Here is a 16,133-nt window from a genome sequence, read left to right on the forward strand (position 1 = left end):
ACAAACTTCACAAATGAGAATACTGCTCAGGAAGGAAGGGCCTTGCTAAGACACAAAGCGCCCGCATTAAAGTGGCCCTCATTCATATGAAAATGTGAACAGCTCTAACAACCTGGAGTGCCTTTTACCCAGCAGCACTGGGGATCTTATTCTGAATAGTTTTTGCATCTTATTCTGAATTTTTATAAGAAGGGAGCCACTGTGTGTTTTGGAAGGACAGCTTTGAGCTGCAGCATGTCAGTGGGAGGGAAACCAGCCCTTCCCTGATGGCTGGGGTCCCTCGAAGCAATGAATGCTTTTTCCTCTGCAGTAACCTCGGCCTCTGGCATAGTCTCGCCCTGCTCCTGCCCAGCTCAGCAGAATGAGATTCAAACACTGAAGTCCTCCCGATGGCTGGCCTCACGTGCACCCAAGCTGGGGTCACACCTGAGCAGTTGAGCATCTTTCCCTCCTTGACTGTGCAGCCCTATGGAATGAGCCATTTGTGCAGTTACTCATATGAACACCCTAATTATAATGGTGGCATTCTTTTCTAATCAGATCTGCAGAAAAGAAAACACAAGAGGTTCTGGGCTGAGGTGGGAGCACACCTGGTGCCCACTGTGGGCTGAGTGAGGGCGCAGACCGCCCAGGCTCACTTCCCGCAGACTCTGCCCGCAAAATGCGGTAATATCTCAGGGTGGCTTGGGAAGGCATCCTAATGAATTAAGAGCAGCACACCTACAGGGCCTGAGCAGCGTGCACCTTCCTTCCAGTCTCTAGCTCTCAGAAACCACACAATTGTTACTGCAATCGATCCTGCTGTCATTCTGATTCCCGAAACAGGGCTTTGCCCTGGGCACATCTGTCCTGGGAGAGAGAGACCCGCCTTCTCCAGCTCCACCCCAGGGCTCACTGCAGGCCTGTGGGATCCACACATGCAGGGCTCCAGGTACAGTGGGTCATTGCCACTGACCGTGCTGGCCGGCATGAGTTGCGGGGCACATGGTCATGCTGGGACATGCAGTAGCACGAAAGTGTCCTGATGGGGTGGTGACTCCTTACCTTCTATTGCATGACCATCACCCTGCAGTGCATTAATGCACCCAGCATACCTGTCAAGAGTCACCAGTTAGAGGTCCCTCCCAACCTTCATGTGACCCTCAGGAGCAGCTCATGGTGTCACCACAACTCCCTGGTGGGCTTCTGTTCCCCTGCACTGCGGGTTTGATGCCCCAACTCTGCCACTTGCTTCAACTCAGGGAAGCCCAGAGTCTAGAAGAGAAGCCAGTAAGACAGAGTCATGTCTCTGGTGGTTGAGCCTGGAGGGGACCAGGCCTTTCAGCATGCTCTGTGCCCCAGGGGCAGGTTACAGTCTGAGATCACTTGGAGAAGGGGAGGGGAGCTGCCCAGGACAGGGGAAATGAGGGGCAGCTAGGTTACAAACAAACAAATGTCACTCTAACCAGAGGGTAGAGGCTTTTCAGAAATAAGCAGCTGGACTGCTGATTCCAAGGGTTCCCCAGTGTGGGGCAAGAAGAGTGGTCGTTGAGGGCTGGTTCCAAGGGAGGGGGGCACAGAAGCCAAAGAGGGGCTCAGTGCTCCAGGCCATGAACAGCTCCAGGTGGCCTTTCCAGGTAGCATTTCCAAGGGGCCCTTCCAGGTGATTTTTGCAGGTGGCCTTTCCAGGTGAATTTTGCAGGTGGCCTTTCCACATGGCCTTTCCAGGTGCACCTGGAGTTGGCTCAGAGTATCTGGGACTGAAATGCAGCTGTGTGGCTGCTGACTGTGTCTGCCCAGGGCACCAGCCAGGCTTCAGGCCAAGTCAGCAGAGAGCGGGAGCTGAAGCCCAGACAGGCACCAGTCTCCGTTGGTGCTCAGCAGACTCCAGGAAGGATTGCCCAGCAGGTGGGGGCAGGAGACCCAGAAGGGGTGGTGCCCACAGTTTGATGTGTTTGTCGCCTTTTCTCACACAAAGTCTGGACCCTGGGTGTCTCAGCTTCTGCAGCTGAGGGTGGCATGCCCTTCCCTGCCCCAGTGTTCTAACGTTACGAACAAGCACACATTGCTATAAACATTTGTTTCTAGGGACCTCTGGTGAAGGTGGGGACAGTGAGGCTCCTAAGATGCTGGGCTGACTCAATTGTCCAACAGAGGAGTCAGCAGAGGGGGCAGGGGGCTTGATTCCTGGCCCCGAAGGAGACTGGAATTTGTACCACCATTTAAGAAGTGAGACCTCAGGACAGCAGCAAACATGGACTTTTGGCTGGGCTGGGCTGGACCCAGGCGAGCACCCTCTGTGGTCCACAAATGCCCTGGGGGGAGGTGCCCCACAGGAGGATGTGCACAGCCACGCCTCAAAGGTCCCATTGCAGCCTAGTGGCTTCTGTCACAGGTAGTGTTCAGAAGGCTCAATCTCTTCACAACTGTTTCAAGAGTCCCCATGAGAAGCAATCAGCTAGGAGAGGCCAGACCCCGGCTGAGTCCTTGGGGGGTGCTTGGGCAGCAGCCCATGCAACATAGGCTGGGCACTGCAGGGGGCACAGACTGGGGCCCAGACCCACTACAGAGCCACGGCAAGAGAGTTCCCGGACATGAGCCCCCTTCTGCGCTCCATGGACTCGGGCTGATTCGCTGCCGATTACCGAAGCTCACTCCTGCAGCCTCCATTATCTGGTCCGTGTGAGGCTAAATAATGGGAAACGTATTAAGTATTCAAAATATTCTGTTTACTCCGGTGGACGCAATGAAATCAATAGCAATTGCTACTCACAAATCTGGGAAAGTGGTTTTCTGGAATAGATTCTGAAATATTTTAGCAGCTTGGGGGTGGGGTGTTGTGGGGCTGATCGCTGATAAAGTGAGGGTCCATTATGGAGCTACCCACTAAATTAATGCCACATGGTGGCCGCTCTGGCTGCTCCAACACACGTTTGTAAGAGAACCAGTTGGCTGGGAACTGGGTCTACTCTGCTTTTCGAGCAAGGAAGAAAGGAGGGCAGTGTGGAATGGTGAGCCGGTGTCGCTGGCTTAGATCTCCAGGGCTCGGTGTCCTGGGGCAGGATGGGTTCATCAGAGTCTGCTTCCCCAAGAGACCCAAGGGGGGCCACATCCCACCCTCTGGAGCCCCCAGTCCCCACAGTAGCCTGGCCACCTAAGCTGGGTGGTACTGTCCCAGCTCCTGGGCCCAAGGCTCCCACAATCATTGTTCCCATCTCAGAAATTCAGGTTTGTGACTCACTTTGTATTTTCTGATTACATAGCTAACAGAATAACTATCTTTGAAGAAATCAATATTAGGCATATATATATGTGTGTGTGTGTGTGTGTGTATATATATATATATATATATATATATATATATTTCAAAGATTTATGAAAGAAAATACGAGCCAGTCAAGATGAGGTATGCCTGTCCTCCCAGGCCGGAGGATCACAAGTTCAAGCCCAATAGGGACAATGCAAACCCAATTTAGTGACTTTGCAAGATGCTGTCTCAAAATATTAATTAATTAATTAATTAATTAGAAAGGCTGGGGATGCAGCTCAGGTTGAAGGCCTTGGGTTCAAGCTCCAGTATTGCAAAACAAAATAAAACAAAGTAAAAATAGAGCAATGGCTTTTGGATCACACACACCTACAGCCCAGCAGCCCGGCCAGTGATACAGATGAGCCACAGGGGTTTTAGGAAGAGGCCCTTGGCAGCTGTTACTGGGAAGGACCCAAGAGCTGGAGGAAAGGGAGACACACCCAGCAGTACAGCCTCAGGGTTGCAGCTCAACTGGGCCAGACTAGGCTGAAGGTGAGGGGGCCTCTGAGCTGGTCATATGGCTGGCGAGATCTGCCCAGGAAAAGGGGCAAGACACTTCACCATGTGGGGCCATGTTGTAGGGGATCCTTGCCCAGTGAGAGCCAGGAGACAAGGACAAGGGGCAGAGCCAAGGGACAAGGGACCCTTGTGCCCCAGAGACAACGGAAAGCAGGCTGGACCCAGCTGGGGTTTGGCCGAAGGAGTCAGCAGTTGGTCCTAAGGCAGAGCACGCTGAGGAGCCCAGGGCAAAGGAGACAGCAAGGATTTAGTGATTTCTTTGAGTGGGCAGAGCATGTTTCCAAAAGAAGTCTCTGTTTACGTAAAATTTGGACCACATACTGTCCCAGCCGAGTGTTCTGAAGCTGGTTTTGCTGTTTCCGCATGTCGGCACCAGCATCATCCTGTGCACAGCACCCAGGCTTTGTGGGTCTGGGCCTTGTAACAGGGCTGAAGCAGGTCAGGTACCAGACTAGAGTGTATTTTGAAGGAGCACAGAAAGGCAGAAAAGAGGGAAAAAAGGAAATCCCAGAGCAGCTCCAGCAGGCAGCCTGCCAAGTTAACGGAGTAGCCCAGCCTTGGACAGAACACGCCTCCATGAACCATGAGTCTGTGCTCAGAGCTGGGCCTACTCTGACCTGAGGATTAAACAGCACAGAGACGGGCAGGACAGGCAGATAGAGACGCCAAGCTCTGGCCCTGTATAGCCTCACATCAGGTCTCTGTGAGGTCCAGCAAAGGGTCAGAGTTTGAGCACAAGCCCCTTAGGGTACTCTGCAGCAACTCAATCAGCTGGCATTGTAACTCACACAGAAGTGTCATTGAGGGCAGAGAGTGGGGCGCTGACTCCAAAGTTAATGATCTGCAGTTGGCTAGGAGCAAGCAAAGAAAGGCACTTTCTTTGGGTTAACAGTTAGGCTTTCCCTTGGTAACAATTTCTTATTTTCTGCAAACCTCTTTCTTCTGTGATTTTATCAGGGTCTCTTGATGAGCCTGTTGAAATATGCCTTGCTATGGAGTAACAGTTCACTGCATCAGGGGGTTATTTTGTAATCCCCCATGCCATCCCCTGGCAGTCCCAGAGAGGCCTCAGGGCCCCAGACAGTGAGCAGGGAAAGATGGGACTGTACAAAGCGGCCCCAGGAAATGTAACCTTGGAGCAGAAGTGTAGCAGGGAGACCCAAAGTTCGCAGGCAGGCACAGCAGGGGTTGGAGGCAGGGCCTGGCCCAGCATAAACTGGGATTACTAGGGGCCACACATTTAGGGAGGGACATGGAGCCTGCTCTGGGGTCAGGAAGTGGAAGTGGCTTTGAAATTGGAGACCACGATAAGGCTTAGAGAGTTCAGAGTCTGCGTTGCTCTCTGTCTATACTAAAGACTGAGCACAGGGATGCTGCTATTCGGTCCACCCGAGCGAGTTCCTGGCCATCTGTCCCGTGCCCCAATAAGACAGTGATATAGGAGAAATGAAACTCCTGACCTGAAAGGGACCTGGACAAGTTTGTGTTCTCTAAAACTGAAGAATGATTTTTAGGAACAAATGGAGGTTAAGAGCAGAAAATCTATTGGGAAAGAAAGCTTCTGTCTGAGAGGGACAGAAGGAGGACCCGAGCAGGTTTTCCTGGACGCTGTCTCTTCCAGGTTATTGTTATAGGGCAAAACCCTGCAGGGCTAAGGTGGAGAAAATGGGAACTCACTTAGGTGCACATGAGGTGGGACAAGAGTATGATCAACCAATGGGATTATAAACACCATTCCTCAGATAAAAATGATTAAGTCCAGGACCAAATAGAGAAGCGAGTCACGTAGCAAACAGGCATGCATATAGAACAGGACTTACAGGACTTTATGTGGTAGCTAGCCAGTAATAGTCGGATTAAGGATTCTTCCGGGCTTCCTCAGGGTGATAATCAATCCCGGATGCTAATCTTCAGGGAGGTCATCACTTGTTTGATCTTTGGTCTTTAGGTCTGGCCCACAGCGGGAGCATCTATCCCTTTTATAGTCGTAAGGTATCTTGTCTTCTGTGTTATCTCCTCTGAGGGCCCAGCCCTGTCTGACTGCCTATACTATTTCTAACTCAGCTTCCTGCAACAACAGTAGACCTTGGTGTGGCACTGGGGTGCTGCCCAGCTACCCTGGCACACGGTTAGCACAGACATACCTGGGGACCTGAGGAGGGAGGACTCTGGGAACTTCTCAGGTGGTGAAGCTCAGCTGGGAGCCACACACATGTGACAGCAACCGGTGACCCACAGCTCCCACAAACCATGTTAATTACGGCCAGCGGACAGTCATTAACTACACCCACACACGCTCTGCGAACGTTATCTGCTGTGGAACCACAATTCCCCCTGCCCTCCTTTCAATTTACAGGTAAGCAGAATTCATGCCTGTCTCCATCTCTTGGCACAGCCGCTGTGACAACCGCCAAGCCAGCCATTAGTTACCTTGTTTCAGGCATTTAGTCTATTTTTTTTCAGCTGGAGTTTGGGAAAAGTCCAAACCATCCATGCCTTTCCCTTTAGCTCTGGTCATGAATCAGCTGCCGCCAGCACCGTGAAGCCTGCATTTCCTCCGCGCAGGGGACGCTCAGCCCCGGGTGATTCCTGCGCAGACCTGTTTCTTTCATTTGTGTGGCAGTGGCAGACAGTCTTTGTGGACTGCTCTTTGTCCTCCTCAATTCCTCTCCAGTTCCTCCTAAATTATGACTTGGGTCAGAGCAGCTCCAGCTCGTGATAGAGCATCGGAGCTGACTCCCGAGTCTCCGGCCCATGTCCTTGCTCCACCCACAGGGACAAGGTTCCATCCATCACCTTCTTTTGCTCTGGTCCTACATCATGTCAGAGGACCCGAAGGACTGAAAATGACATTTGCAGAATGTGAGCTGCACCGTGAAGGACAAAACGAAACTTCCGGACTGACACACTCACTGTGCTACAGCAAGTGCAGAGGACACGCAAGCAAGCCGGGCCTCCAGCCACATCGGCCAGGCCTCCCTCCCACTTGTTCCCTTTCCCTGGATTTCTTTCCTCTCTTCCTCCTTCTCTCCCTTCCCTCACCCCCTTCCTTCCTCTCCACAGGCCAAAGGCCGCCTCTTCTGAAGTCAGCATGGGCTTAGTACGATCTGCTTCTGTTACTCCACCCTGGTGCCCCTCTGGTCCCCAAGCTCCCTCCAAAGGGTGGGAACCCCAAGGTCTCAGTGTTCAGCCCTGCTTCCCCAGGCCCTCCTCCTCTCCCACACCTCCATTCCCATCCGTCCCAGCTTCCCTGTAATCCCAAACCCTCACATCTGACTCTGCTGCCCTCTCCAGTCATCGCTGGCCTTGGCTGAAACCCACTCAGTGGGCGACAGAGGGTCATTGTGCCCAGCACAAGTCACAGGGCACACACGTGATGGGCTCGGGGCAGTTCTGACAGTTACCGCTCTGAGAAAGCCAAGAAAAGGATGAGAAAAAGGGGGGAGGGGGAGGGGAGGGGGAAAGGAGGAAAAAAGGGGTTAAGGAGAAGAAAAAGACGAAAGGAGGGTGGGAGGAAAAGAGGGAATGAGAGAAGGGAGGGAGGGAGGATCCAGCTCAAAGGAGCAAAGCAAACGGAAGCACTGCTGTGCTCTGTCCAGTCCTTCTAACTCATGATGACATTCCTGAGTCCCACACAGTAGACTTCTTTGGAAAACAACTTCCAACTTCCGACTTCCGCAACCCAACTCTATTGGGCGCCAGCATGAGTGTGAGGTGGCGCTTTAGCGCCCCCTGGAGGCAAACATGAGAGTAGCCTGCTCCAGACCTCAGGAAGGAACCTCGCGGGACAACTGGCAGAGGAAGACTTGGCCTCAACTCCCGGGAGCAAGGACCAGGGCCTATCAGGCTCAGGACTGGCGGAGACAAGGCTGTATTTCATGTCACCATGGTCCCTGTTCACACTTCTCCTCCATTTAGAAAAGGAGCACACAGAATCCTGCAGGAGCTGACCCAACTCACATGCGGGCACCATATCGGTTGAACAGGAGCACCACACATGCACCTCAGCTGGGAAAACTCAAGACACAGCACATGCTACGGTGATCTTCTAGTTTTCTTTTCTCTTCTTTTCCTTTTTTTTTTTTTTTTTTTTTACCAGAAATCAAACTCAGGACTTTGCACTTGCCAGCAGGCCCTAGCTGTGCCGCTAAGCTATACCCTCAGCCCAATCTTCCTAAATGGTACCGCCAGCATCATGTGCTCCTTTTCTCCAAGAATGACTAGAATTCAGGAAAATGTATTGATTTTTCCCAATGTTCAATTTCTAGCAAGCTGGGACTCCAAAGACACTCCTCATACCAAACCCTGGTTCCCAGGGACAGAGGCTTCCTGTACTCATAACTCTTCTTAGCAGATCTCTGGGAATGCCAGGAAGAATTAAAATCTTCTCTCCCAGGAGTAGCCAAAAGGTCACAAATGAGAATCTAAGATGGCTCTGTACTAGGTAGGGCAGCGGGTAGTGCAAAGGGTGGAACTTGGACTGTGCAGCCGGACAGTGCCTTCGCACCAGCTGCCTGTTCGTGAGCTCCTGGTCCTTGTGCCACATGGGGATGGGTGCCGTAAACTGAGTAGGATTCCTCCAGCACAGTCTGTAGCTCTCACTCTGCAAAATTAGCTGATCGTACCAGCACTTGACTTGGTACCACCACATGGCCTCCCACAGGAAGGAGCTTTACCCTCTTGTTGTCCATCGCCTGTCCCCACACACTGAGCTCAGCCTCCTCTTGCTCTGTGCTCCTGAGTCTGCCTCAGGCTGCATACTACAAAGAACCTCACAGACACCCTCTCCAGACTGTAGACGTGAGGTGCCCCCAACCCCAATGCAGCCAGCAAACCCGGTCTTTCTCTGAGCCTGAGTCAGCACAACCCGGCCTTTGCTGCAGGCCCCAGCACACTGCACCTGTGGACCACTCCAGCAGGGTAGCCGGAACCCATGTTCAAAAGGGTGCCAGGCCCTGCCCTGCTGCACAGCCCCAGGCAACCATGCATGCCACTTGGGAAAGCCAGCTTCCCAGGCCACTGGCTCTGCCCCTCCCTCCCCCAGAACATGTCCAGTGGGTCTGGGTCCCCTGCTGGCCCAAAACAGAACCTTCCTGTCTGGGACTCACCCCAGGTCCCCGTTTTAAGGGCCTGCCCAGACAGCCTCTGTGCAGTCCCAGTTCAGGGGTGACTGTCTCCCAGAATTCCCCACCCATAGGTGCTGATGCTCTCCGTGGCTTCCTCAGCCTCAGGCCCAACCAATCTTGGAGTGCAAATATTTGGGGGGAAAATGTGTTTGTGCTGACCACAGATATTTCCCTTGTCATTATTTGCTGAACCACACAACTATTTACACAGCCTTCTTTCGCAGTGGGTACTCTGGGTAACCTGGTTGGGATGTGCAGCACACTGGACATTGTGTGTAGTTATATGAAAACTCACACCACTATCAGATGTGTCAGAGGTTGGCATTTGGTCTCCAGTGGACAAGGGCAGACTACAGGATTTACTTTTGTGAACATCAAGTCTCCCTCACTGGGTTCAAACCTGTGCGTAGCACCTGGAGATGTGTGGCCTTCACTGATGTATCAATAGATGGCCAGGCGTCCCCATTCATGTGACCAACCCAACACCACAAGGCAGCCCCACATCAGCAGAGCCTGGTGCCCCAGGGCACCCTGGAGCCAGTGCTGACCCCTACAGGATACCCAGCGCTGCTCTCCCTGGCTGGTCTGGGTGTGGGTCCTCTCATTAACCACCAAGGCTGGTGGCCCTGGGGGCTAACATCAGTATGTACTTCACAGGGCGACTTAGCATCCCGCTGTCCTGAGGAGTCCTGGCCCTTACCGCACCTACACAGAGCATGCACTCAGAACATGTCCTGCGTAAGGAAAAGGAACAGACTCCGTGCCCAGGGTGGAGATGGGGACTGAGGGCTGGCCGGAACCAGGACAGAGCCGGTGGGACAAATCTCCTGGCTCACTTTCAGCCCCAGCCAGGTTCAGGACCTTCATATATGTCACTCCAAACCCCTGCACATCTCTACTGTCCAAAAAACTGTCTCGGGGAGTGAACATGGCTACCTCTCCCTACCGCCTCAGTTCTCACAGCAAGTTCACCTCCCAAGTTTACGTGCCCCTCAGCCAGGCAGAGGACCCACTGCCACAGCAGGGACAGATGGGGTCCAGGGTCAGGTGAGTGAGAAACACACGGCAGGAGGGCTGGGGAGATAGCTCAGTAGAATAAGCACTTGCCTGGCAAGCACAAAGCCCTGAGTTCAATCCCCAATACCGGAAAGAAAAAAAAATATAAGGTGGGAGAAAAATACAACATCACAATGTATTTTATTGAATAGGAATAAACAGGGCCCCACAGACCACATCAACATATGTAGAGACATCTGCTAATGTAATTGGCAGATCACGAGTGTTTCACCGTACAGAATGAACACAGGACAGCTCACAGACCACAAACTGCCTGTGTGTGTGCACGCACATGTGCGTGTTTGTGTGTGATGCTAGGGAAAGGCCCAGGGTCCCGTGTGGCCAGGCAAGCTCTCGGTCACTGTGGCCCACCCCAGCCCACATTCTGCAGGCTCTATAGAGCAGGGTCACTCCACACACACTGCGAATGTCAACAGGACTATCTGCTGATAACTCTGGCTTGCCAGATTCTCCCAGCGTGAGGACAAAACACGAAGACAGCTGCTCACAGTGCAACACTGGCCGGAACAGGACCTTGATTACAAAGTTTAAAAACTAAAGTTTATTTTTGTGAAAACAAAATATAGCTCATAAACTGAGTGCTTTTGTACTTACAGTTTAAAATGTAGAAAAATCAGAGGGCTCAGTCAACATAGTCGCGAAAAAAATAAAAATAAAACCATATTCTCTTCTGTACAGACCTGACCTTACAGCTTCTATTTCAAATTTTAACCCAAAGCCACATCAGTGACGTGGCCCAAGCTCTCAGGCTTGCCTTGTAGAAGCAGGTCATGACAAGTGTGTGCACACTCTCGCAGCCCTGTGATCTCTTGCAGCACATGACCGTTTTTGGGGAGCCAGGGGGCCCTCCTCCAGGCACAAGCAAGGTGTCATCTACCTCGCCACAAGTCCTGAGAGAAGAGCTGTCCGTGGCTGTGCCAGGCTGTAGACCTGGCACAGAGGACAGAAGTTGCAGTTTCCCACATCAGTCTCAAGAGGGCCCATAACCAGCACTGACTCAGAAAATGCCACCATCTGCCCAAGAAGCGGGTGTGCTGGGCTCCAGGACTTGAATCCACCCAAGGTGGGTCCAGAACCAGAGGGTTCAGCATGGGGTTGAAGAAACCATTTCAGTGTGCGTTTCTCCCTGCAGCATTAAAATCAAAAAAACCTTCTGTGACCCAGAGTCAGCTTTACACACTGGGCCAAGCACACTTTGACCCTGGAAGCTGCCACAGTGGAGGGACAAACAATGTAGGATCCGGAGCGGGTGTTACTCCGCCTTCTTCCTCCTGCTCTCTTTCCTCTTCTCTTGTGCCTTCTTCAAGTCGGTCATCAGATTCAAAGTCTTGCGCACCCACATGATCTAGAAAACATCACAGTGAGGCACATGAGAGGCGAGACCCACAAAGCAGAGGAAAGCGCAATGGGAGCGCACCACGCACCCACGTACCACAATGATCACCGCGTTGAGCAGCAGCGGAGCCGAGAACACTATGGAAATGAACATCCCCCTGGAGTCGAAGTACTGGTATCTGGCAAATGACCTGTTTTAAGACAAAAACAAAGAATTCCTTGGCCTAACAGTGTCCTCCTGCACCAGGAGACGGAGGAATGATAGGCAGCCAGGGACACTAAGGTGCATGCATCGCTCACATAAGCTCTTAGGGTAATGCTTCTCATAGAAGGTGGGGTCACAGCCAGCCCTGTGCTCTGCTACTATGTGTGAAAGGCAGTGTCAGGCTGTCACTAGTGAGGTGTCACCTGCAGAGGAAACACACAGGCTAAATGCCGAAGCTTAAAGGACCTGGCTTGCCCATAGCTAGAGCAGGCCATGGCAGATAGGACCTGTCTGCAGAGGCTGCTCCTGAAAAGGAAACATGAACCTCACAGCGACACCGAGAACCTGCCATGTGCCAGTCACAAGTCCTGGACTCGGTACTGCACAAAGCCCACTGAGCTGCAGCCTCCTCTTCAGGAAAAGAGGAGCTTCTCTGGGACTCAGACACTGGTCACTGAAACCCACATGTTGTCACGGGTGTTGTAGACAGTGCAGAGCCATGACTCTGAAGAACCAAGAGGAGGGCACCAGGGAGACACATGGTCTGGAGGTGGCAGCAGGGCTGAGGTGACAGGGGCTCAGAGGCCAGGCCCCCAGGCCACAAGCACCCCTGGGCAACGGCACTTTGCTTGAGTGCAATGAGCTGCGAGAGCCCCGCAGTGACACCACTGCCCAGGGAGGGGCTCGGGGGAGACCCAGGAAGCTGGCGTTACCTCCAGTTCATGGCAGCCACTTCATTGATGTACTCAGCGCAGTAGACTAAGGTCGCTGAGAGAAGACAGACCACATGTTAGGAGTTTAGATGGCAGATCGCCATTCCTTACAGAGCACATCCATTCATTACAACAGAATATTTAATACTAATACAACAGAAGATGCACTTTCCATTTCAGTCACAGCGTGAAATAAGAATTATAAACTGAATTACAGAAAGTGCCCATTTAACAGAAAGCAGGCAAAACATGGCTGAGGTCTCAGTGGTCCCAGCAGAGCCATACAAGGCTGCCGTACACAACCACAGTGCCTCCCGGTGGCCTGGCACAGGCCATCCCACTCGAAGCCACGCAGCAGAACTGCCCTAGAACAAGCCAAGGGACTAGTGCCACTGCCCCGAGGCCTGCGGAGGAAGCAAGATGAAAAATCACTGGGCGTGGGAGGCAAAGGACAGGAGTCACAGCTGCGGGCATGGCAGCCCTGCAGGGACTGCCGACAGAGGGCTGCCGGGCCTCCTTGGCCCTGACCATGGACCTCCCAAGGCTGCAGGGCGTGTGCCACACCTCTAAGCGGCTCAGAGGTGAGGCCAATTTCACACGTGGGAGAAATCACAACTGAAAAGGCAAGCAATGAGCATAAAACCCAGCACTGTAATTTCTAGTACTCACTGGGTCAGTTACATCAAAATGCACCAACCTCCTGAATGTCCCTGGCCCTACAGGGTCCTCACTGCCCTGCACAGTGGACCCAGCAAGGCTGGACCAGTAGGAAAGGGAGAAGCAGGTCTGAGCAAGGGCAAGGAGGCCACTAAACCCTGATGAGCACCATGGGATGGCAGTAGGGACCCACCGTGTGGCTTACTACTGTGCTATAGTGCTGGTCTCCCTTGGAGAAAGACACACAGGATACCTAACCTTGCGATGCTTTGACAACTTAACAAGTCAAAACACACGAAAAGCATACAGGTCCGGAACGGATCACTGCACGCAGAGTCCCATGAAGGGGCCTGCTCTGCTCACCGCTGAACTCCTGGTGATCCTTAGGACATAACCTGATACACTCTCATGGGAAGGAGCAGATGTGACAAGTCCACCCACCCCTCGTCTGCCCAGAGGCATTTCTGTGACATACACATACTCAAATTCACTCTTCTTCCTAAGGGCAGACCTTGTCCACATTCCTTACCTGGCACACTGCCAGCTAAGGTGTCTGAAATTAAAGGGCGTGTTCTATTGGCAAACCTCTTTGCTCTCTTCACTGCCTTCATGATCAAGAGGCCAAGCTCCCATCCTCCAGCACGTGTGCAACATCTGGAGCCTACAGACTGATTTCTCTGGGCCCTGACCCAAGGTCAGCAGCATTACTGAGCCCTCCCACTAGGGGCTCTGCCCAGGAGCCTTCTCCCTGACCTCACACCAGGTTGGTGAGCTCTTCCTTTTCCTTGCCTTTTCTTACTGCCATTTTGCCCAGCCTTTCAACCTATCGCATGATTTTGTTTTCTTTTTCCCACACAATCTTTCTTAGTCATGGAATGAAGCTCCATCCCTTCTCTGAATTCCTGTAGTCCTTATCTTTAAACCCAACCAGGGCAATATCTTATTTCTTTTTTTTTTTTTTTAATTTTTTTTTTAAATTTTTATTTATTTATGTGTGTGTGTGTGTGTGTGTGTGTGTGTGGCCAGCTCAGCCCACCAGGGGGCGGGGCTGGCTGGCATGTGGTGCTGGGGGATTGAACCGCAGTCCCTGAGCTTTGCTTTGCTAAGCTTGTTCTAAGTAGGTGCTTTAGACCACTGAGCCATCTCACCAGCCCCAATATCTTATTTCATGCATAGATCTTTCCTTCCTCCTTTTCATTCTTCCTCCTACAGCAGGGTGCATAGGACTGACCCAAGCAGGCAAACATCTGTGTAAAAGACAGTGTTTGTCAAAACCAAAGACTTCTTCATACAACTGGTGCTTGGCACCAACCCTATCACAGAGAAGGTGTCCTATCCAGCTCTTTCAAATCAGCTACCCTGACAGTTTACATACAGAACACCCAATAGCAGGGGTATGAAAATAACTTACATATCCTGAAAGCGCAGAATATTCATACACACACACACACACACACACACACACACACACGGAGGACAAAGAATACACAGTCTACCAGACGTCCACGGAGCACAGGGTCTGTGCTGTTCCACTCACCTAGGCTCAGGAAGAGACCGATCTGCAGTCCATACCTCTGGGCTGAGAAGCAGGTGAGCAGCAGGCACAGCATGTGGAAGACAACCAGCCCCAGGAGCCATGGCTCGGTCCAGTCTGTCTGCTGTGAGGACACACCATTAGGCACCCCACTCTTGAGAGGTTGTAGCACCTCAAAGTCAAAAGAACAAGGCACCCCGCGAAAACAGCCAGGATGCCTGGAAATGCGGGGCAGGAAAAGGAGAAGGGAGGAAATCATCTCCTCCCCTGAATGTGCATTCACAGGTTTTTAATGATTCTGAAGTCTGAGCTCACAAAACAGAACATCACCAACTCACTCCTTCTGATTGAATAGAACCATGTCTTCAAACTGGGTGAGATCTAAGGGATTACTGTCCCCTAAATGACAGGAAGTTAAGTGACTTGCTCAAGTTCATACACCGGCTGGGGAAATGGCTCAGTGGAATAAGCGCTTCCCTGGCAAGCGCAAGGGCCTGAGATCAACCCCCAGTTCTACTCCCCCACCCAAAAAAATCAAGTTCATACATTTTGTTCATCTCAAGTTAAAACCAGGATCCTGTGAAGTTTCTCAGTGTGGAGGTGCGGGACATATGTGACTTCCTGAAGGCATCACAGTGGACACTAACGGCACTCACTTCGGGCCCTCATCCTACCATGGGAAGCTCCGCTTCAACCGGGCTGCTGAGCCCCTCAACATTCTTCCCAGAGCCGCCTCCCGCAAGAGGCAACACCGACCGGGCCCACAACTGGGGTCTCAGGGCCCTTCAAGACTTTTTTTTTTTTGTATTTAGTACAGGTTCTACAGCGTCTTAGTATATTGATCGGACTCATAGTGATCCTCCCGTTTTCAGCCTTCCAAGCGCTGGGATTACAGGCGTGGGCCGCAAGCCCAGCCCAGTCTCAATCGCCAACTCAGCGCGCCCCGGGGGCGGGGGCGGGGCCGGCACGGCAGACCGCAGGATCAAATCCCCGGTCCCTGCGTCTGCCTAAACTGTCGCTTTAATCCGCTGAGCTATTTGACCGGCCCTCCTCAGGACTCTTGACGCTCAGCACTCTCAGCCAAGGGGTGCCCCTGCCTCCTGTGCACCAGGACACCCAAAATACAGCGCACTGCAACCTGAATGGAGACTGGTAGGATAAAAGAGGCTGCGTGCACCAAACCAAGGGCCACACCTGCAGCTGGGGGCCCGGGAGGCTGCTCCGAGCATCTACGGTCCCCCACCCTCCAGCGCTGGACAGGACCGCGACCCTGACCGCGCCTCTCGAGAAGCCCCGCCCCGCAGCTCGTAGCCCCGCCCCACAGCCCATAGCCCCTCCCAGCTCCGGTCCCCAGCCGGGCCGCCCAGGCCCCGCCCCAACGCTCCGCCCCACGCACCCATTTCCTCGAAGTGGTCTGCACCACATGGTTGAGAACCCCTGGTTCCCCCTCCAGGGGCTGCGAATTACCATGATCACCGCAGGGATGCTGACAGGGAAGGAGGTGACGGAGAACGGAGACGGCATTGTGTCCTGGAAACCAACCCTCCCAACTGCCGACCGGGCCTTCCGCCCAGCTCCGAAGTAATTGCACTGGTTCTCATCTCGCGAGATCAGTAAGGGAGTCCCGATTGGCTTAATTGGATCCTCTCGCGATAATTCTTCACCCCCCCCCCTTTTT

The 16,133-nt window shown here is 52.7% G+C and overlaps 1 protein-coding gene across 1 annotated transcript; it reads right to left on the reverse strand.

The window, feature by feature from the left end:
• Positions 1 to 10,112: 10,112 nt before the first annotated feature.
• Positions 10,113 to 16,052, reverse strand: Tmem18 (transmembrane protein 18). Its single transcript, XM_004644600.2, has 5 exons — positions 15,923 to 16,052; positions 14,459 to 14,579; positions 12,265 to 12,319; positions 11,444 to 11,537; positions 10,113 to 11,356 (listed from the first exon to the last, which is right to left on the reverse strand). Exons 1-5 carry the CDS (start codon positions 15,977 to 15,979, stop codon positions 11,264 to 11,266), a joined length of 420 nt encoding a protein of 139 aa, XP_004644657.1. The 5' UTR covers positions 15,980 to 16,052; the 3' UTR covers positions 10,113 to 11,263.
• Positions 16,053 to 16,133: the final 81 nt, after the last annotated feature.

The sequence above is a fragment of the Octodon degus genome, unplaced genomic scaffold, assembly GCF_000260255.1.
Source record: "Octodon degus isolate 3935 unplaced genomic scaffold, OctDeg1.0 scaffold00204, whole genome shotgun sequence".
NCBI lineage: Eukaryota > Metazoa > Chordata > Mammalia > Rodentia > Octodontidae > Octodon > Octodon degus.